We start from the raw sequence: 21,951 nt of genomic DNA, 5'->3' as shown, positions 1-21,951 counted from the left end.
CACAAAGCACACAATACGCTCATTTAAAGTATACAGTTCGATGGTTTTTTAGTATATTCATTATCGCGTGCGACGATCACCACAATCAATTTTAGAACATTTTTATCACCTCCGAAGGGAACCTTGTACCAACGATCAGTCATCTCCCATTTCCCCTCTAATTCCCCCTCTCCCCAGCCCTAGGCAACCGCAAATTTACTTTCTGTCTCTATAGATCGACCTATTCTGGACATTTCAAATAAAAGAGATCTTACAACGCGTGGGCTTCTGTGACCGGCTCCCTGTACTCAGCGCAGTGTCTTCAAGGTTTATCCGTATCGGAGCAGGTATCACTGCTTCATTCCTTTTCATGGCTGAATAATATTCCACTGCATGGACAGACCCCTATTTACCCATTTGTCAGTGAATGGGCATCTGAGTTGGTACACTTTGGGGCTATTATAAACTATAGTGGGCACATTTTTATGGAGACATATGCTTTTATTTCCCTGTAGTGTGTCCCTGTGAGAGGCATTGCTGGGGCAGACAAGAGGCCTATGTTTAAGCTTCTGAGGCTGTGCCGGACCGTTTCCCGCAGTGACTGTACACTTTTACATTCCCGCCAGCGGCGCACCCGGGTTCCAACGTCCGCACATCCTCACGAACACTTGTCATTACTGTTACTGCTGATTCTCTTCTGTGCCTCACTGCGACTCTGCAGCGAGGAGGCGGGATACGAGCCACTGGTATTTGAAATCTGGGGACAAACCAAGAATCACTGATCTCCTAGAAGCAGCTGACCCTGTGGGTCCGCTCTGAGAATTCATCATTACTTTATCCTATCATTTCTTCTCTGCTTTCTGTTACACAGCCTTAGTACATGAAAATATGTTTCCATTAACATTAAAAACACTTTTTAGATCAAAAAGTCTTTGTTTTGAGATGATATCCTACAGAAATAAAATCATCTGATCTTAAACAAACATGTACAAATAATGTTTACGATGGCATTGTTGCAAAGATTAAATTAACTAGAAAGTTTACCAGAAAGGGAGCTGCTGAATAAGTTCTAAATCCCACGCATGAAACTCTACGCGGCTAGCACAGAGTGAGGCTGGACCCATATCTTCAGATCTGGAGGGAAGCCTATTATATATATTTTAAGTAAAAATACACATTGCAGAGTATGATTTAATTTTTGGAAACTAAGGAAGAGAGCCAATGAACTATGTAAGTGCTTATGGATTTGAGCATGAATAAAAGTGAAGAAAACTAAATAACTGTTCTGATGGATAATTTAGAAGGAGCTGAAAGTGAAGGGAATTCATTTATTTTATAGTTCTGAATTTTTACTTTTCATAATTTTACTAATTTAAAAACATAATAAAGAAAAATTAAAGTCTATCTTCTTTTTAAAAATATATTTTCTTGGCTTGCTTAACAGCTTCTATTCAATAATTAGAAGTAATTAATTTATTACCATCTCTTAGAGATGCTGGGCTTTAAAAATCCTTCCTCATTTACTGTAAAGAAATGAAGTTGTGTAAGAAATCTAGAAACAATGTTTTTCTCTCTTCCAATTCTTGAATTAGCATTTCAATTCTTTCTCTCCCCATCATCATATGTGGATTTTTTAAAAAGAGAATATACTTATTGTATAGTAACAACCATTTATTATATAGTAACATCCCCCAAAACGAGGTATGGGAAATGGCTAGAAGAATCAATAGAAATTTAATCCACAGAAATAATCTGTAATAGTTTTCAGGTGTTTTCCTTTGTTATTGTGAGCTTGGGTGGAATTATCTGTTCTCAGACATGAAGCGACACTCCTCCAGCGGTGGTGTGTAACACAAAACTACAAATTGGGCAAACATTTCTTATTTGATGTTTGTAGAATTAGTGTCACCACCGCCTTATCTGGAGTTCCCTTTTCTGCTGTGTTTGCGAAATGATAAGAAGATCACACAGGAATAGAAATGTATGTAACTTTTCCCCCTTTGAGTCCTAATGCATATTTTATGAAACACTCCGAACGCTTTAACCTTCTTAAGTTAAATTTGTCAACTGTTTGAACAGAACACCCATCCTTGAACATGCAATAGAAATCTCAATGAGGGTATAAATCTTTACTCATAAGGCCCTACACAAAAATACATTTTAAAAATGACTCTACCCAGCAAAGCTATCATTTAGAATCCAAGGACACGTAAAGAGCTTCCCAGACAAGGAAAAGCTAAAGGAGTTATCACCACCAAAGCAGTATCACATGAAATGTTAAAGGGTTTTCTTTAAGGAGCAGAAAAAAAGATAAGAAATATGAACAATAAAATGGCATAAATACACATCTATCAACAATCAAATCTAAAAAACCCCCCAAATAAATGAAAAAGCAGAACAGAAACAGTCTCATCGACACTCAGAACATTTTGATGGCTGCCAGATGGGAGGGGGCTGGGCGATGGGTGAGAAAGGCGAAGGGGTTGAGAAGCACAAATTGGTAGTTAGAGTAGTCACGGGATGTAAATGTTCTAATAACTATGTGTGGTGTCAGACGGGTACGGGGTTTATCGGGACGACCACTTAGTAAGTCATATAATGTCAGATCGCTGGGGTCTACACCTGAAACATAATACTGTATGCCAACTGTAATTTGAAAGTAAAAAATGATTTGAATAAAAAATAAAATAAATTAACTTAAAATCTTACTAAATACCTGAACTCCCCTTACCCCATTTTAAGTAAAAGGCAAATATCTTTAACTGCTTGCTTAACTTATCTATTACTATGATATCAACATCCACGAACACATACAGATAATCTCCCATTCCTAGAGGACAGAGCCAGTGATCACCGCACAGCATACTTACAATCTAATTTATTACCCAAGACAGCGTAATGAGAGCCGGTGCCGGCTGCCCACACCCTCCCCCTTCCTCCTGAACTTGGCTTCCTCAGGTACCTCCGTCGAGGGAAATGTAAGGCTGAGGCTCTAAGGGCAACTTGATGAGAGTGTGAGAAGGGAAAACCCCGGTATGTTTGCAAGCAGAGAAAGCAGGATTAGAGTGAATGGCCCCGGAGAACAGGCCTTTTCTGCAAGATAAGATTTGTGAAGCCTCCGGGGGAGGGCAAACATATGGAGAGAAGGCTTGATGGTTCAAACGAGAGAAATTAGGTTGTGAGTCGCTAACTGGTAAGGAAAGCGTCTTCTTAAGCGCGTGTCTCGAGGATTTATACACCCAACCACAAAATCCTGCGTTTCTGATCCTGGCAATCCCTTGCAATTAGACAAACGACTTTCAAATTGGTTTTGATGAAATGCATCCTGGAAATGAGCTTGCTTTGGAGGAATCTAAGACCCAGGGATGGCCACATGACTACAACGTACCCTGGGTAGCTGACCGCGCCACTGCAGCAGGAGCTGGCATAAACGTGCGGGTGGTTTGGCAGGAAGCGGCCGGTCGGGGCGCACGGTGATTCGCGGTGTGGACCCCAAGCTGGCAACGTGGCCAGGAGCCGGGTGCAAGTTTAGCCGTGAGCCGGGGCTCAAGCCATCAGCCCCATAAAGGCCGAGGCAGGGGGCAAGGATTACCCCCGCTGTGCCGGGAGGAGGCCCTAAGCTAGTCTATCTCCCTCGCCTTCTGGCAGGTAATCCACGAAGCCCTGGGTCGCCAGGCCTGACAGGAGCACTTGCCTTCCGAACAGCCAATTAGCTAACCATCGGTGAGGCGGGGGGCCGAAAGGGGGGCTGGGAGGGAAACGGCACCAGGAAACGACCACAAACCGGAGCTATTCAGCTTGCGTCTCGAAGTCCAGAAGTTTGAGGTTGGGCAAACAAGACCATCTAAATCCTTTAATCCGGCCGCTGACATTTATAGTGACTGAGAAGGATTAATCATTCTGATCTCCGAATGAGTCACTTCAAGAAGTTAATATTTAAAAGTCATAAACTTTGGAGGTGCGGTAATTAGCCCAGCGGATCTGATTAATGCTGCAGGTTTCTGTCTGTCTTCATAGGACCCTATTCACACAAAGAAAAGGCATCCTCAGCACCAGTAAGCACGGGTGTCAGAAAACCCGGGGACGGGGTTCAGATTCCTTTCGTGGCTGTGCGATGACAGAGGTGAGGAGGGGCGCCGGCGAAGTGAAAAGTTTGGGGACTAACTGGAATTCAGAGCAGCATTAGGAGCTGAATGGTAAGACCATATGGTCCTATTTCTTTTGAAGTCTAGGATCAGTTCCCATTAGTCACCGTAATGGCATCCAAGACGAAACTAAATCGCAGCCTTTAAAATTAAAAGTGTTTCGCTCTTGGCTCTCAAATCTTCCTCCTTCACAATTTCCAACATGCCCGAATGTTTCCTATATTTTCTTAATGCAAAAAAAACCCACAAAAAAACCACACAAATAAATAAGATAGAAATAAGAAGAAAAGGGAAAATAATGTGTTTCCATTTCACTTCCAGGGCAGAATAAAATGGCACTGAAAGACAGAATTAAATTAAAGCAGTTATTAAGACTATTTTTACATCTCTCCAATGCTAGTGGCGACATTCTAAAATGATATGTACTACTTTCTTGCTCTACATTTAACAAACAAATATGAATTTCATTCTTTTGGCCGATCTGGAACATACAGCATGAAGTTTTAATTCTGATGAAGTCCAATTTATCAATTTTTTTTTTTTCTTTTACATTTAGACCTTTTAATGACCTCTCTAAACTACCCATGCCTACTCCAAGGCTGCAAACATATTCAAGAACATATTTAGTCTTTTACTGTGGTTTTCAAAAAGGTTTGGTTGTTCTGTTGAAACTAGAAAGGTGAAATAGTAGGAAACACTTGGATTTGACTCTGGTTATTTCTGGCTCTGGAGCTCACCAGGTTTTGGCCAAGGATTTTAAACAAAATTTAGTTTCCATTTTACTCATCTATATGATATGGACTTAGAGGATTTCAAAGACCTTCCAACCATAAAGGTCTATGCAGAGGCAGGAGGAGGGCAACGCCCTGGACATGCAACTGAGCTGGGAACATCAGAACAGCATCGGGATCCGGGGGGGGGGGAACGGGCCTTGGACAGAAGCATGACTATAATTTCCTTTAGCGCCTTGGACAGAAGCATGACTATAATTTCCTTTAGCGCCAGGAACTTTTGGGTTTTATTTCATCCCTAAACTAAGTCAGAAACACTTTGCCATCTCCCCGCCTTAGCTACCAGGGCTGGAGTCCGCCCAGAACTGAAAACCACGTGGAAGGCAGCAAGGACGTCACCACGCTGCGCCGGCCTGTCTGCAAGGTGCTTTCCCCCCGCTCGCCACGTGCAGACCCAACCTGCTGCCCTTCCAAAGCAGGAATTATTTTTGGCCTTTGACCTTCAGTGATTTAAAATTGGCAGGTTTTCCCTCATAGCCCAACTCTCCATATACGACCTCTGTTAATATTTTTGCCTGCCCTCCCTTCCTTCCCTCCCTCCCTTCCTTTTCTTCTTTCTGTATTTCTATGAATAGATTTTATTATTTATTTTACATACTTTTATAAGCATTTTTGCATAAAGTTTAGAGTGAAGCAATTCATAAGTCGCTCTTTTTCTGGCGTCTTCCTAAGTCCCGACCCCATAATTGTGCAGAAAGCCCTGGCTTTGGGAACGCACTGTGTTTAGATGTGGATACGGATCAGTACACATTTTTCCACGGAAACCACATGGAGGAAGCCAGGATGGAACAGGTGCGTCAACGACGGGACCTGTATCTGAGGACCTGATTAACACACTAGGACAGGACTCCACCCTATGAGGCTGTCTCTAAAAAAAATGCGTTCAAAATCCCTACCAGGAAAACCTCTCCCCACGGTAGCCTCTCCCATTAGTTTTCTGCTTCCCAAGCTGGGGGGACTTTGTAAGCAAATCACTGGTGGCCCCCGGGCCATGAATGCCTGGTGAACGGAGCCAGGCTAGACGCTGTGCACTGGGACCCAGGGGCCGGACTGGCTCCTACCCTCTCTGTCTAATAGGAACGGCAGCTTCCTTACCATATGTTTCTGACCACGTGAGCTTGCTCGTCTATGATTCTCTATTCATGCCATTTCCCCTTTGGATTGCTTGTCTTTCTGTTCTCAATTTGCAGAAGTTATTCTTACTATATGATATATATCCACATATATATCCTATATATATGCCATAAGGACTGTAAACATATTCCCAATACGTATAATAATTTTGTTTATGGTACTTTTACTTACATATAAAAGGTTTTAAATTACAAAGGCCTTTGAAGCCCTTTCTTGCGATTGTCTGTTTCCACTAGGCTGGTCCCCCCATCCTCGGGGTGGGCATACAGTCCCCGGCAGACTGTGTAGGTTCACCGCCACTCTCCCTCGCCTGCCTCTCCCATAAAAGCTGGAAAGCAAAAATAGAAACTGTTCCCTCCTCTCCTGCAGCTGAGCGTAGCCAAGTAGAACGGGTCTGAAAACAGAGATGTAGAAGTCGCCGGGGAGCGAGACACTGTGCGGCGGGCAGGCCTCTCGCCTCCACCGGGCTCCATCCCCAGCAGGAGTATGAAAGGCAGCAGACGACGGGGGATGCCCAGGACTAGGTGGCGCAGGGTGGCAGAGCAAACCCGCAGGAGGGACCTGGGGCCTTGACAGCAGCCACCTCTGGACTTGCTGTTTGATGAGAACATAATTCTGCTGGGTGTTGAAGCCCTCGGTCTTGGAGCTTTCTGCTGCTCCCGGGCCCAGTCCTTCCTGCCTTATCCAGCCTCAAATCAACCTCTAGAATTCTTATTGCTGTATTTTTTTATGTTCATCTTTAATCCATCTTAATTTATTTTTGAATATGCTGAGAGATATGGGTCCAATTTTATATTCTTCCAGATGGACAACCAGTTGTGCCAGCACCATTTATCAAATCTCCCTGCAGGGAAAAACCATTTTTTGTTTTATGCTAAATTCCCCTATATCCTGGGATCCATTTCTGAAATTTTAGGCTATTCCACTGATTGATTTGTCTTTATTTATGCCAATATCATATAAAGCTGATTACCCTGAGTTCATAGTATTTAAAAATATATATGTAGTAAGGCCGTTTTGTCCTTTACAGATAATATATCTTTTAAATATATTTTTTGGCTATTTTTAGACATTTATTCCTCCACATGAATTTTAAGATCATTTTCTTCAATTAGCCTTAACTTCTATGCACTTACTTTTCTTTTTTAAATATATCTTTATTGATTTCAGGGAGAGGGAGAGAGAGAGAGAGATAGAACCATCAGTCATGAGAGAGTCATTGATCGGCTGCCTCCTGCACGCCCCTGACTGGGAATTGAGCCCGCAACCCGGGCATGTGCCCTGACTGGGAATTGAACCCCAATCACCTGGATCCTAGGTCGACGCTCAACTGCTGAGCCATGCTGGCCGGGCTGCACTTACTTTTCGAGAACTGATATTCTTATAGCATTCTTTCTATCTAAAAACACTGTATTTGTTCAGATCTTTTTTTTTTTTACATCTTTCAATAATATTTTATAGCTCCCTTCGTATTAGGTCTGTAAGAGTTGGGGGCAGCTGGACCCCAATGATGAGAAGCAGGAGGAGATGAATCCCAAAGCAGCGGGAGGGAGGAGAAGAGCTTCTGGAACACGCCCAGAGGAAGACCAGAGGAAGACCAGAGGCGAGCCTCACTCCGAAATCAGCGAGCGCCTGTCTCTGCCCATCTGCCTCCTCCTTTGCTAATTTATTTTCTATTTTGATCTCAGGTATGTATAATTGTAGACATAAGGCAGGAAGGAGGGCAGGAAGAGATTAACTGAAGAACTTCTCTGCATATATGCATAGCCCGTGGACACAGTCAACAGTGCAGTGAAGGCCTGGAGGGGACGGGAGATGGGTGGAGGGGGGCAAAGAGGGGAAATGGGAGACATCTGCAATACTCTCAACAATAAGATAAATTTACAAAAATTTAAAATCAGATAACCTTCCTCCCAGTTGCCATTCTATAAATGAATAATATATGATGGTCTTTTCATTCTAAAATTCTAAAATGTATAACCCCAACACCGATTCCTAATCGATAAACATGTTGGGTGAAGACCGGCTCTGAGGTGTTTTTCTCTGGCTTACGGTCCTGGGGACACAGTGTTCTCATTTCCAGACATCCCCTCGTTTCAAAATTCACCCTCACGGCCCACATTCCTTGTTGGAGCTGATAAACGTTCGCGTTGGGTCAGAAACACTATAGGCGATGTGATCGTGCGGAGAGGGAGAAAAAAAAAGGCCTTTTATTTTATCATTTCTCTAAAACTCTGGGCTGAGCTTATGCAGCTGTTTCAGAAGAAATGTGTCTCAGACCTGACAGGATAAATTCTCTTCAAGGAGGAATCAAAGAAAACAGTCTCCAAGAATGCAAAACAAGCCATTGTCACCCTCACCCCGTCACACCTACACGGAGCTCCACAGCTGCCGAGAGGACGGTCTCCACCACCCAGGAACCGCAGGAAGAGATTTAAAGAGAAAGAGCTGCGTGAGATGCGGGCGCATCACCCCTTACTGTGAAGATGAAATCGCCCAGCTTCACAGAATCTAAAGATAACACGGCCGCAGCCAGAATCACCTGCCGCCCTCCAGGAGAGCCATAAACACGAGTAAAATCAACATTGATAACAGGCCATAAAATTGGTCAACAAAAATAAAAATCGTATTTCTGGATTGGAATTCATGTACTTGAGTTACCGGGGGTCTCTGCCCCCACCTCCCCGCGGCCTAAGCTGCAGCTTCGTGTGCCACTCAAAGAATGAGTGGGTTTGGGACTGACAGGTAGTTCGTTATAAAACTCCACGGACAAGCTAAATTAGCAGGACTCTTTGGAACTGTTTCAAAGGTCTTTGGCTACGATTAACATTTTTAATCTTTCATTTTTATTATGTGTGTGATGTCAGGAGCTGCGGCAGGAAGCACATTTTGTCAATTACATAATTAATCCCACAGCATAAGAGCCAGTGAGGGAAAAATTGACATTTGTCAGGTTCAAAGTAAATGAAAGCCTAGGAGGGCTTTTCATTACGCTGCTGAGAGGAAAGCACAACCCGAGAGGGGAGGTTCCTGCTCCTGCTCCTGCTCCAAACACGCCGCCTAGCCGGGCGCAGGAAAGAACAGGCACGGCCAGGCCTCCCTCGCCCTCGGCGTCCGGGCCCAGCCGCAACGTCGCACCAACTTCATTTCCTAACCCCGCCCCAGTCCCCTCGCCGCTCCGTCCGCACCGTCAATGGGCTGAAACGGACTCCGATAGACCAACGGGCAGTTGTGACACCGAGTGGCCTGTTTCCTGCCTTGGCAACTGCACCCAGGTTAGAGGCCTGTGCCAGGAGGACACTACCAGGACCTTCCTCCGAGGCGACTGTGAGGGATAACTGACAGCGCACAGGCCAGTTTATCGGCCCACTGACGGGAGCGCAGTGAGGACCGGTGCAGGTGGGCCACAGGGAGCAGCAGGTCCCGTGTGCTTACTGCACTCGCTTTATGGACACGTCCGGTGCCCTGTGGCTTTGCCTTTGACCTCTGCCCTTCAGCCTCCTGCCAAGAGGCCTCCACCTCCACCAGGAGCCTCGCTCGCGCCCCCTTCAGTCTCCTGTCCCTGGCTTGCAAGGCGCCGAGCCCCAGTACGGTCCCCCAGGAACTAAGTTCCAGGGTTTCCACAGATGTCTCTGCCCTGGATCAGCGCCGCCTGGGAGGTGACCGGCTCACCCGCTGCTTTTCCTGCCCTAAGCACCCTCACCCTGCCAAACGCAATGCCTGCTTGGGGCGGGGACGGGCCTCCCGGCGCCTCCTGCCTCCTGCGCTCTTTTCCTTCCCACAGCCGCCCACAGTGCGCTTCCTCCCCACAGGGCACGAAGCTGCTGTTTCTGTCGCCAAAAGCAAGACTTTACCCTGGGTTCAGGCTGCACCCATTCTACAGCTCCCTGCTGTCTGCGGGTTGGTGAAAGTGTGCCCTGATGTCCGCCGTGCAGATAATATGAAAGAAAAAACAGCGGGTTTCGAGTTCTCACGCATTATGCAATGAACTAAAGTCCATTTAACAGGATCACATATTCCAAACATGGGTTCTGTATCTTCTCTTAAAAACTGATTAAAAATCTTGGGCTGTTTTGCCCACTTTCATAAAATTTGACACCTGTAACGAAGACATGCCTTAGCGGAGGAAAAATCCGCTCTAGCAAACCCAGGGAGTCTGCTTTGACGTCACCCGGTTTGGGGGAGCAAACGGTATTTCAATCCAGGTAGGATGGCTCTTTCCACAAAGCCGAGAAGAAAGAGACCGTGGAATATGTTCAAACTTTTGAGGGATTTATTACTTTTTCTTAAATTTGTTCCCACCCAACATCAAATTATTAGTCACGCTGTCCGTGAGGTGACTGTTAGAGATGAATCTATTCTTTATGTTTGAGGCTTAATTTATTTTGTTCCGTTTTCTGATTACATTAGCTTAGGGGTGCTAAGTTCCATGCAAAAAGGCTGTGCAGAACCAGGGTAACAGGGTCTTATTTTCATTAGTACCTGGAGTAGCCCTGCCCACAGCTCAAGGCTGTATTAGAAGAAACAAAATATAACTCCGTATGCCTAATTTAAAATTAGCTGCTGTCTCACCGCGTGGAAATCGGTAGGCTCAGGATTGTGGAGCCACAGGAGTCACGGGTGGAGCGTGCGGACAGAGGACAGAGTGTAAGAATGTTCCACACAAGCATGCAGCTGACCAGACCGCAGTGGGCTGCACAGTGGGAAACTAGGATGGGTTGGGGTTTAGCTTAACGTCCCAGATTGTGTGGGAGAGAGAAGGTGGAACCCTCCCCAGCAGGCTCTTGGGTAAACACAGGTATCAGCGGCTGGGCAGCATGGATCCCGAGACGATCGGAATGAAAAGTCTTCCTCTCTCATGAGGGAAAGAGCAGGTTCCTCCCCCACGGCTCCTGCTCTCCCTGCACCAGGTCTAACTACATCAACCATGGTGGTGGGCACCCTGGCGAGGCTGCAAGACAGCCCCGGAGGCCTGGTTTCAAGTTCACGCGCAGACACCTGGGCCACGCCAGAGTCCCAGAGCTCGCACAGGATGTGGAGCTGAGCCCCTGCGGCTGGGCTCGCTGCGCCCGCAGGTGCCGTTCCAGCTCTCACTGGAACAGTACGTGACCATCTGACGTCTCAAACTCTGAGTCCGAAGACAGAACTTCAACCCAAGAAAATAATCCCGTCACCTTGAGGGCGGGGGGAAGCGAGAGCTCCCAGGTCTCAAGTTAACGCCCCGAGCAAGGCCTGCTTCCCGGGCACACGGACCTACCTTGCCTGCTGAACTCATCTGCTTCTCGGTGAACCAAGTCCTTCACTCTGTTCCCGTAGAGCAGCCGGGAGGAGTCGTGGTCGAAGGCTTTGAGGGTCTCGCTGGAGCTGTAGGACTTCTGGGTGGGCACCCGGCACTCCTCGTTGTCGGCCGAGGAGTTCGTGTGGCGCCGCTCCTTCTCGCGCCTGCCCTTGGTCAGGGAGCAGTAGGGCCTCCGCTCCTTCACATCCATGCTTCATTCCTCCCGGGCGCACATCAGTCCCGCGGGGCAGACGCAGCTCAGGGGCGCCGCTCACGGGCCTGTCTGCGGGAGGGAAGAGTTGCACCGTGTCAGTACAACGTCCATCTAAAACCAGACCCCCTCCCTCACCACCCGGAGGATGGCGCAGAGTCAGGGGGTCAACTCGCTCTCGCCCTGACCCGCGTGGCTCACTCGGTCGAGCATCCTCCTGGCACCTGGAGGTCGCGGGCTCGCTCAGGTCGGAGCACCCGCCGGATTACTGGCTGGCTCCCCTACGGGGCGCGCAGGAGGCAGCCGACGGATGATTCTCTCTCTCCCTCTCCCTACCTCTCTCTAAAACCAATTTTTTAAAAACACACCTCGCTTTCCACAAGAGTTGAAGATTTGCGACATCTGCACATTATAGGAATTGAGGCACGTTTTCTGTTAATGAGAGTTATGGGTGCTTGTTTAAGCTACTGCATCTGATTTCTCACATTAATACAGAAAACAAACAAACTTAAGCTCAAGCACAACTTGGACGCCAGAAGCCAGCTTAAAATTGGCCTCGGCATGTTGGCTCCATTCTCCACAGTGGACGCGTTTTCTCTCGCAAAACTTTCTTCTTTCCTAAATACATTCCCTTTCTTTCTCTTACAAAAACACAGGCTATTTTCATTTCTTTTGCAAGTCCTTAAAAAAGAGCAGGAACACACTGGGCGCCTCGGAGAGCAGAAACTTCGTCGAATGCACTGAACATTTCATTATTTTTTATAGACTTTTCCTTCAAGGACACAATTTTCAATATTTCAAGGACCAGAATGTCTTGAATTGTGGGAAAAGCTGACTCTCCTCTCCTAATTCTCTCTTTAAAATGCATTTTCTTCCCTAAGAAATGAATTTAATCAGCGTTATCTCGATATTTAAGGCAGTTCAAGTGGCTAGTTTGGTGGGGCAGTTTCTTGCCCCTGCGGCACCAAGACCTTAGGAGTGAGGTGAACTGGGTTTCTCTGCTTAGCGACTCTTTCTCCTGAATTTGCTGAACTGACGGGGGAGGCGCGGGAGCCGGCTCCGCTGCCTAAGGCAGGGGGCCCAGAGCTGGTGGCATTTTAAACGGCCCTCCTTTGCCTCCGGTCTCTCCTTTTGTCTTGTCTGTTCTGCGGAAGGTCCCTGAAGGCCTTGGCGTCAGCCTCGCGTCCCCCGCCCCACTCCTTTCCTGAGCTCACTTTCCCTGTGAGTGGTTCATAATCAACTTGAAACAAACAATCGCAGGCGGGCTCAGGTCTTCTCTTTGGTCCCCCATCCTCAGAGCTGTGGCTTCTATCCAGATCATTTCTCCCCCACAGAGTCCCCCCTGGCTCCCCCTTGTCCTCGGCTGTCCTCACTCACATCACAGGGACTTCAACGTGCTTCCAGCCGGGAGCCACATAGCGATTCAACCTCTTCTCTGCCACGGGCCTTGATTCCTTCTGAGCAACACTACACGTCCTACGCCTGTCACGTTCCAGCTCCTGCCTTCCACCCAACTATGAGAAGAACGGCCGAACTCGGGGCTGGGATGATCACAGCCTTCCTGAGATTCTGGTTGGAAATTTGGGGGCTGCTCCCCCCTCCTGCTCTCTCTTCGACCCAGCTACACCCTTTCCTACCCGTGTTGACAGGGACCGGTTACCTCGCAGGAGGTCCCCATTGCTCTGCGACCGAATTCAGCAGGGCTGGTAGGAGCAGTCGACAATCTCTTAGCTCGCTTGGTGAAATGTATGTTGACTTCCCTACCTTTCCCTTCTATTCCACAAATCTGATTTTTTTTTTCACAAATCTGATTTTTAATAAACAAATATTACTCACCGACCCCTTCCCATTTATTACCCCCATTGTTTTCTCCACAAATTCTTCTAATAGCTCTTAACGGAAATTGGATTTCTCTCATTCTAGTTTTCCTTTCAGTTCAGGACAATAAATAATTGTAAGGTATGGTGACAGACTCTGTTTTTATACAATAGGATTGAAAGAGCAACACACCAATTCACTTTTTATTTTGGCAAACAAGTTACGTTAGACAGATGTTTATTGAATGTCTGTTATGTATTAGGCTTTCTTCTGTGTGCTGAGGACACGCACTGGATAAAACAATGTCCCTGCCCTCGTGGAGTGTACATTCAGTGGGTTAACAGGTACCTTCTTTCTAGTAGAGTAAGTATGTCTGAGCTCAACGCAAATCTTGTTTTCAAAGTAGTCTTCGTCTCACTGGTTGAAAGTCCATGTAGACCCTCAAAACTAAATGATCATAAACAAGCTCTTAATTGACCAGGAAAATTTTATAATTCAAGCATTTTTAGGAACAGAGCTTTGGGATTTTAGATCATTATAAAAGCTCAATTTTTTGCCCCAAGTTGACATCTATTTTAAAATAGGTATTTCTATATATACAGTTATGTATGCATTTCTATCCTTTAAAAATGGACTGATTAAAGCATGGGAACATTGATTTTTGTTTTTCTTCTGCTGTAGCTTTGCTTCAATTCGTAGACCAAGCACTGACTGGTCAATTCTAGTCTGCCAGCCAAATCTATCCCATCACCTGTTTCTATAAATACAGTTTTACTGGGGCACAGCACGTGTATTGCTTTATGTGTTGTCATTGGCTGTGTCTGTGCTAAAAAGAAAGAATTGAGTGGTTGTAACAGAGACTGTAGTAAATTGAGTTGTGTCTCCCAAAAAGATAGGTTGAAGTCTTAATCCCTAGTCCCTGTGAATGTGACTTAATCTGCAAAGATGGTCTTCAAAGTTATAAGCAAGTTAAACTGAGGTCATACAGGATCAGGGTAAGCCCTAAATCCAATGACTGGTATAATTATAAGAGACAGAAGAGGGAGATTTGGATACAGAGACATACAGACAAAGAGAGATTGGAGAGATGTCGCTATAAGCCAAGGAATGCCGAGGGTTGCTGGCAACCATCAGAAGCTGGGAGAGGGTCATGGAATAGATTCTTCCTGAGAACTTCAGAGAGAGCGTGGTCCTGCCCACACCTGGGTTTCATACTTCTTGCCTTCAGAACTGAAAGAATAAATTTCTGTTGCTTTAAGCCACCAAGTCTGTGGTCATTTGTTACTGCAGCCATAGGAAGCTAGAACAGAGACCCGAAGGCCTGCAGAGTCTAAACTATTTACTCTCTGGCTCTTTACAGAGAAAATTTGCCAGTGTCTGAGTTAGACCATGCCTACTTCCATTCTGTCTTTATCTGTCCCGTCGGATCTATGAATGTTAAGAGTATTCTCTTTTCTCCATAGTCCATGATACAGTTTTACAATCCTGCACATTAGATAATCAATAAGTTCTTTAACAGAGTAATATGAACATATATCATCACTAGTAAAGATGCATCCTCCTGGTAATGTCATGAGTGTTTATAAATCACTGCCAATTACATGTTAAACATTAGTGATGACTGATAATTTTAGGTATTCTTGAGCTTTGTAGAACATCTCCCGTGCCAAATGTCTGAGTTTTCTTTATTGGTGAAGCAATTCTAAAGTGCCATGATAAATCAAGATGTAGTATTCAAATACACCATCAAAGACAAAGACATGTTGATCTTAGAGAGTTCAAACACTAAAAAGCCCTTTGCATCTGTCTTTTCTTTGCGGGCACTGCTCAGGCGCTTCAAGGAGTTAGCCTGCACTGCAGTGGGTACAGCCACCGCGTCCTCTCCCACGGAAGTCACTGAGTTCAGGAGCCTTCAGAGGCATCTCCTGCCTCATCTCCCGCACGCCAGGTGACGATGAGGAGGTGACAGGATGCGGCTGCTCAAGCAGCACTAAGCTGCTGGAGCACTGTGATGGCGACTCCACAGTCCTACACCAGAAAGAGGGTCACTGTGTGGCCAGTTAGCATAAAGCACTCAGTGGACGGGGCCTGAGCTGCCTCAGTGGGCGGGGCTTTTGAAAAGTAAGGAAAGTGGTGGGAAGAAAGTTGACCAGGCACTTCTGACTGAACCGGCTACCGCAAGCATTTGACAATATCGAACTGATTCGGTTCATTTTCATCAGCTCCTTGAACAATGACGCCGTTGAAAACCATAACGCTCCTTTGGAAAACACAGCTGGTCTTAGAGCAGATTCCACTAGATGGTTATCTGCCTTTTCTCAGGCTCCTGCAATGTATCTGACTGCGTGCGCGGCAGGAAGGCCCGACTCAGGGACGCCGGACTTGGGGTGATCCTGTCCTCTGTTTCCGATGCATGGTTTAAACAGGCTTTGAAACTTGGCTAAGGACTTAACATTATTACATTGCTTCATAACATGCTCCTAATTCCAAAGAAACATTTTTAAAATTGTACTTTAGGAAGTAATCTGATTTTAATTGGACTGTCTATGTCTTTAAAACTCTTGATACCAATGATTACAATTTATCAGGCGTATAATAAGCTTTCCTAAAATATCATCTGTACGTCTAAAATTCCACGAGCTTACCTGTCTATCTAGCCACTGAAATAAAAACGAACACCCAAACCTAAAGGATTAAGTCATCTTTTGGTTGTTATTACTCATGCTTCTGTTGTTACTTATTTTCTGTTAGAATTACACATTTCTGATTGTTACTTTGAATAACTTCTGCATCCACTGTCCTCCTGACTTTATAATAGTTTGGAAAAGCTCAGCCAAAAGAATAAGCTGACTGCAGCCAAAAGAATAAGCTGACTGCTAATTTACCCCAACATATTTTGGGTTAAAGATCTAAATTAAGTTCTTTATACACAACACTAAGAAAATTTAGCCCTTTCTTATTCACAATTCATAGTTTTCCCTAATAAGTTAGTAGTTACGATTCATTACCAATTACATTAATCAAACAGTAAGTACAGCTTCGTACACCATAAGAATTTCAAAGTGTTTCCTTTCTTGAATAGTGAGATTTGACACAAAAGGAAATCAGTTACAATTGTTCATTTCAGAGGACATTTTGTTTCAGAGGCAAATTTACAAGTCAAAGAATTAAAATAATTAAGCCTAAAAATAAAATACTGTGGCGATTTTTTTTTTTTTTTTTTGTAATGCTAAACTCAAAAGCACAAGTAAAATCAGAGTTTACGCTTTCAAACAAAAGAATGCAAGTGAATTTAGCTCTCACGTTTGAGGCACAAAGTTAAAAAAACAAACAACAATGGACAGAAACATAGGGAAAAGGGAGTCTAATATGAGTGACAAAAGTGATGCTGTTGAGAAGATACATGCAAAGAAAAAAATTAATGTAGTAAATTATTAGTGGTTGATACGGCTAAAACCAGGCAGGTTGCTTTCTTTAAATATGATGGGAAACAAAGGGATCGTTTGATAGCAATAGTAAGTAAAAAAGTCAACTTCAGCTTCTAGAGGAGATCTGTACCCTCCTATCTAAATAGCAACAGCAACAAAATACATAAAACAAAGCTTTCAGGACACTCCATGGAGTAATGAAGGACAGCACACCTTGAGAAATGGGAAACAAGATGAGCCCTAGATGACCTTGCCCCCTGCCTTGAGAGAGTTTCCAGGCCACAGCACAGGGAGGCGAAGTCAGGAGGAGCCCAGCAGACTTTCTAAGCTGGAGACAGAGCTGAAAGTCTGGTAGACCTGGTGGTAAGAATCTGCAGGGCAAAGTGTTGGGAAAAAAGAGAGCTATGCGGAGAAAGGGCTCTGGAGGTCTGCAGAGGGTCCTTCTTGAGAATTCAGCACAGTGCTGATCAGCACTTGTGTGTGAGGAAATTGCTATAGGCCAGAGAAAGACTGATTTGGAAGGGTTAGAGCAGAGTTTCTCAACCTCAGCGTTACTGACGTCTTAGATGAAAAATCCCTTTTGTTGGGGGCTCTCCTATAGCAGGATGTTTAGAAGCCTTCCTAGCCTCTACCCACTAGATTCCAGTAGCACCCCCAGTCACATCAATAGAAAATATCTTCAGCCATTACCAACTGAGCTCTGGGGCCAAAATTGCTCCCGAAGGACCACTGAATTACAGGGAGCGGTATCCAGACTAAGCATGGTTCTGGTCTCACCTAAAAGTCTTAAAAGCAATCTCAGGGACAAACTGTTTTGAAGTAACTCAACTGTCCCATACAAAGCTCAAGAATATAAAAGGAATACGAAAATACCCAGCACTCCACACGGTAAACCTCGCAATCCGGTTGCTCATCCAACCAAAGATGAGACGGCGCGGCAGGAAAACAGTGAGTTAAAAATCAGTCCATTGAAATGACTCAGGATTGATATGGGTGTTAGAATGAAGAGACAAGGACCGGGAAATAGTTACCACAAACGCTCTCTATATGTTCAAAACATTAAATGGAGACATGGGAGATAGCGAAAGAAGACCCAAGTCAAACGCCCTGGGTGGGGCGGACGGCAGATTAGAAACTGAAAAAGAAAAGCTTAATAAATCAAAGACACAGTCACAGAAACCACACGGAATGAAGCGGAGAGAAAGGAATGATAAATAAATGAGAAGTGGGGCTACTTCAGGAGGCCAGTGGAGATGTAATTGGAGTCAAGGAGAAGCCAGAGAGTGAACATAAAAAATGTTTAAAAAAATAAAAAATGGGAAACGCTCAAACTGAATACACACTACAAAACCACAGATCCAGAAGGTCAACACACCCAAGCACAAAAACAGGAAATGAAATTACACCAAGGCATCTGATTCTGATCAAAGTTTTTAAAACCAGCCATTAAGAATTCTTAAAAGCAGACACAGGAAAAAGGCAAATCATATACAGGGTTTCTGCTTGGAAAGAACGTAAGCAAGACGACGGTAGGGAAACATCTTTACGGTCCTGGAAAGCACACTGTCCCCCTAGACACCTGTACCCAATGAAACCCTCAACAACGCAGGTGAGCGTCTTTTCAGACACATGGAGTTGACCACCAGTTCTCTCATTACAAGAGATGTACCGGAAGCCCTCTAGGCAGGAGGAAAATGACGTCCCATAAAAATCTGGATTTAAACAGAGGAATGAGCACCTCTGGAGAGGGTAGCTACATGATTAAGTTTATATTTTTCTTATTATATAACTCATTTATTTATTTATTTATTTATTTATTTATTTATTTATTTATTTATTTTAAATATATCTTTATTGATTTCAGAGAGAGGAAAGCAGAGGGAGAGAGACAGAAACATCACTGATAAGAATCATTGATCGGCTGCCTAGCCCGCAACCCGGGCATGTGCCCTGGCCGGGAATCGAACCCCAATCGCCTGGATCCTAGGTCGATGCTCAACCGCTCAGCCGCGCCCGGCCAGGCTATAACTCTCTTTAAAAGATGGATGGCCGTTTAAAGAAAAGCATAATTGTGGTGGATTTTGTAAGATACCTGTGACTAAACTGCATTGCAGCAGTCGCATGGGGGGAGGGGACGCCCACTACTGCAAGGTTTGCACGCTGGACGGGACGGGGCACTTACCACCTCGAGGCAGATCGTGTTATACTAAAGATCTACACTTTAAACTCTAAAGCAACCACTAAAAAAGCAAAAAGCTGGAGCAAATAAGCCAACAACCAAAGAAACAATGGAATCATAAAAAAATGAAAGCATTAAAAATATTCAACTAACCCAAGGAAGACGGGACAGAAGGAGGAAAGAACAGATGGGGCAGAATGACCACAAGTAGCGAGACCACAGACGTAAGCCTAAGGAGACAGCCTGGCCGGGTGTGGCTCAGCGGTAGAGCGTCGACCTAGGATCCAGGCGATCGGGGTTCAATTCCCAGTCAGGGCACATGCCTGGGTTGCGGGCGGCAGCCAATCAATGACTCTCATTTGATGTTTCCATCTCTCTCTCTCCTTTCCTCGCTCTGAAATCAATAAAGATATATTAAAAAAATATTAAAAAAAAAAATTAAACCTAACGAGACCAATAATCACCTGAAATGTAAATGTTTAAACGCCCCCTTAATGCAGAGATTTTCGGATTGAATAAAAGGAAGTATACGCTGCTTCTAAGAAACACGCTTAAATATAAAGACATAAACATGTTAAAAGAAAACGTAGCCTTGACGGACAAATGCCAGTGGGGGGGCAGAGCGAGGGAGGAGATGAGGCCAGCGGGCGCTTACGGGCCAGGTGCAGGGCCCCACAGGGCCGTGAGCAGCTTCACTCCTGTTCCACCCATGACGGCGGCCGCTGGGTACTTTCAAACGGGGCGCTCACATGACTCATCGCACCTACGACTGGCTGAGGGGCGGAGGAGAGGGAAGGGGGAGGTCTGCAGCGGGAGCGGGACAACTTGGAGGTTTTTGCAGCCGTCCAGGCAAAAGAAGACTCTTGGACTAGGGAGCCTGCAACGCAGTGGAGGCTTAGAGCAGGCGATGGGTGGCGTGGGGGAGGGACAGCAAGACTGTGATGGGCAGAAATGAGAGTGAGAGCGACTTCCAGGTGGCCGAGACGGGTGAAGAGGTCAATGGGCCGAGACAGAGAGAGCAGGGGGCTGTCCCTACACACAGTTTAACGCACACCCCCAACTCTGGCTTTTCTTTCATTTGAAACGTGTATTAAGCAGTGATATTTGTTCTTTGTGAAAACTAGAAAATACAAATAAGTGCTCCCCAAATCCTTAAAATTATTGCACTCAACCTACTTCAGGCTTTTTCTATGCATGCGTGTAAATATATGTCATATACACGTACATATTTAATACAGATGATCTTGTAACCCATTTTTACTTCACACGGTGTCAACATTTTCATGCGAGTGAAGATATTTATGTCTTTGATAAATAATAAATAGGAAGCTTACTGTTTCAGAACTCAAAACTCTCCTCCGTTCTTTGTCATGGGCAGCGAGAGGCGAACTCAGGCAATGAAACAAACAGGGGAACCTACTAAAATAGCTACCGAGTGAGTGAGTGCTGGAAAATTTTTAATTGGAAAAATATAGAACAGTGCCTTAGGCTACAAGAAAAGTGGCTTAAATCTGATCAAATCATTAAAAATTCTTTCAAAATTATTTATATGTAGAAGGAAAATGGAAAAGATCAAAAAAAAAAAGAAAAAGAAAATATATGTATAATGAGGCTAATATACCCAGTAATGTGAGGTGGGGATATAGTCTATTATTTAAAAAATAAAAGCGATTCATTGCATAGTTTGAAATTAAAAGTGATTCTGTTTCTCCGGATAAAATGTATGGGCAAGAGCAATACAGCAAATGGAACAGTCGCCCATGTTAGTGCAGTTACCTAGTGTCTGGTGACAATGGCAGGGACGCTCAGGGAGCAGGCCGTCATCGCCTCGCTGGGAAACGACGGGAAAGGCACTCCAGGCTCCCACAGGGCTGAGCCAAAGGCGGCTTTCCTGCCTTCCGACCTGGAGAGTGGAGGGTAAATAACATCCCTCCCTTCGTCGGCCTGCCTGGACCAACCCGTATCCACCACACTTGCTTAAGCATTTTTACGATGATTTAAACCAGAACCCTGAACACAAGAGGCCGCCACTTCATTCACCTTCATTCACTGCTTCAGCCCGAGCTGCGCCTTTGAAAATTTTGCCAAAAATACTATCTGGTTAAAAGGGAAAATCAAGGAAACGGTCATGTGTCCTGTAGCCGATACCGTGTTATCCAAGTGGCCTTCAATATACACACGAGGTAAAAAGCAACCCTAGACACCTCTGTGTCACTGCAGGTACTGTTCTGATTGGACGGCATTGTGGACTGTCCTGCTACCGTCACCGTGAGGAAACAGAGACTTATCAAAGTGTTCGAGTCAGACACCCGGAGTGGCCAGGCTGGGACCCACATCCCATATGGTGCCCTTCCATGTATGTCCTCGAAAAGGCGCCAAACTGTAAGATCTGTGTAGCATCAACTCCAAATTCGACCCTTTAGTCATGAGAGGAAAAGAAGGCAGCCTTCTAGATACCTTGAAAACAACTACGGCTTGTTCAACCATAAAAGTGACTCAAAGAGGACCTGGTGACAGGTGGGGATGCCGTGGGCCACAGGAGGAGCTTCTTAAATGAAGAGCTAATATTATTTCCCTCAGTGCTGGGCAGACTCCCCTCTCTAAGAGTGGACCTAAGAGCTCCTTGCTGAATTATTAATTTCAATGTTGATTATTTATTGAGTGCTTAAAATATGCCAAGTGCTTGACATATATGACCTCGCTGAATCCTCATAGCCACCTTGCCAGGTAAGAATTACAAACCCCACTTTCACATGAAATGAACTCACTGCTCCGAGGACACCGTCTGGAAGCAGCCGAGTGGAATTTGAAGACATTTCGGTTTCATTCCAAATCTGTACTTTTAACCACTTAACTCTACTTCCAGACCTCAGAACAAAAAGGGGATTGAAGAAATAAAATAAATAAAAAAACAAAAGTTAAAAGAGAGAGGAAGAGAGAGAGAGAGAGGGAATGACAGCAAAGGGCTGGACAGACTACGTCAGGTTG

The 21,951-nt window shown here is 45.1% G+C and overlaps 1 protein-coding gene across 5 annotated transcripts in view; it reads right to left on the bottom strand.

The window, feature by feature from the left end:
- Window positions 1-21,951, bottom strand: part of TENM3 (teneurin transmembrane protein 3) — a 613,031-nt gene that overhangs the window by 385,029 nt on the left and 206,051 nt on the right. For all 5 annotated transcript variants that reach the window (XM_081130530.1, XM_081130532.1, XM_081130534.1 and 2 more), the window contains exon 2: window positions 11,307-11,610. In XM_081130530.1, coding sequence (XP_080986656.1) covers window positions 11,307-11,538 — 232 coding nt within the window. In that variant the 5' untranslated portion in view covers window positions 11,539-11,610. The remainder of the gene's footprint in view (window positions 1-11,306; window positions 11,611-21,951) is intronic.

The sequence above is a fragment of the Miniopterus schreibersii genome (assembly GCF_964146895.1).
Source record: "Miniopterus schreibersii genome assembly, chromosome: 2".
In the NCBI taxonomy this organism is placed as follows: domain Eukaryota; kingdom Metazoa; phylum Chordata; class Mammalia; order Chiroptera; family Miniopteridae; genus Miniopterus; species Miniopterus schreibersii.
The sequence above is the reverse complement of the archived record's forward strand: the minus strand, read 5'-3'. Positions and strand labels throughout refer to the sequence as shown.